We start from the raw sequence: 775 nt of genomic DNA, 5'->3' as shown, positions 1-775 counted from the left end.
GTTATTATGAAAATAATTATATTCAGAAAAAAATTTCAGTGCAACTATGTTGGGCAGCAATCAGAAGTTATTACACTTGTTACCTAATCCTAAAAAATATGATACTAAGTAATGGAGCATGATTCAACAACATTAAAGTAAGTTTTCTTCACTTACCCTTGCATAGTGGAATTCTACTCCATAGAGTTCTAAGGTACGTGCTGTGTTTAGGTAATTAAATTCTGCTTCTGCAGGAGACAAGCCTCTGTAAAGACATCATTAGGTTAAAAATGAGTTCAATCACAAATACGGCTTAATTAGAAAAAGGCTACTTATCTGGAAAAATTACAGCAGTCAAATAAAATCTTCTACAAAACACACTTAGTTCTGTGTAGTAACATCTAACTTATCTGGAGGGCACATTTTCAGTAACCCAAATTATTATTTTCCAGAATATTTTCTTATTTTCCAGAAATACAAAAATACAGCAAGATTCAAAAGCCCCTGGCTTTTCTTATGGCTGTAGCAATGCCATTCACTTTTAGATATAACTTGAAAGCAGTATGTCTTAAAATTTGGCTCATATACCATATCTGCATTTTAATCACACAGGGTGCTTCTGAAACATACAAATTCTAAGGCATCCTCCAGAGCAGTGCTTCTCAGAGTGTGGTACACAGGCAAGTGTCGATTTACAAGTAGAGAAATGAGAGTGCTGGAGACTTTTAGAATAATCTGGCAGAGTAATTTTATGTCTGTTGAATCTTAACAGTAAAACAGTAAGACTTGTAATTTT

General features: G+C 33.5%; 1 protein-coding gene across 1 annotated transcript in view; it reads right to left on the bottom strand.

Moving 5' to 3' along the window:
* PTPN4 (protein tyrosine phosphatase, non-receptor type 4 (megakaryocyte)) overlaps positions 1–775 on the bottom strand; it is a 169,541-nt gene that overhangs the window by 79,606 nt on the left and 89,160 nt on the right. Inside the window, exon 8 of the mRNA XM_012644655.1 lies at positions 157–244. Within this exon, the coding sequence (XP_012500109.1) occupies positions 157–244 (88 nt within the window). The remainder of the gene's footprint in view (positions 1–156; positions 245–775) is intronic.

This window comes from Propithecus coquereli, unplaced genomic scaffold (genome assembly GCF_000956105.1).
Source record: "Propithecus coquereli isolate 6110/MARCELLA unplaced genomic scaffold, Pcoq_1.0 Scaffold217, whole genome shotgun sequence".
Lineage (NCBI taxonomy): Eukaryota > Metazoa > Chordata > Mammalia > Primates > Indriidae > Propithecus > Propithecus coquereli.
The sequence above is the reverse complement of the archived record's forward strand: the minus strand, read 5'-3'. Positions and strand labels throughout refer to the sequence as shown.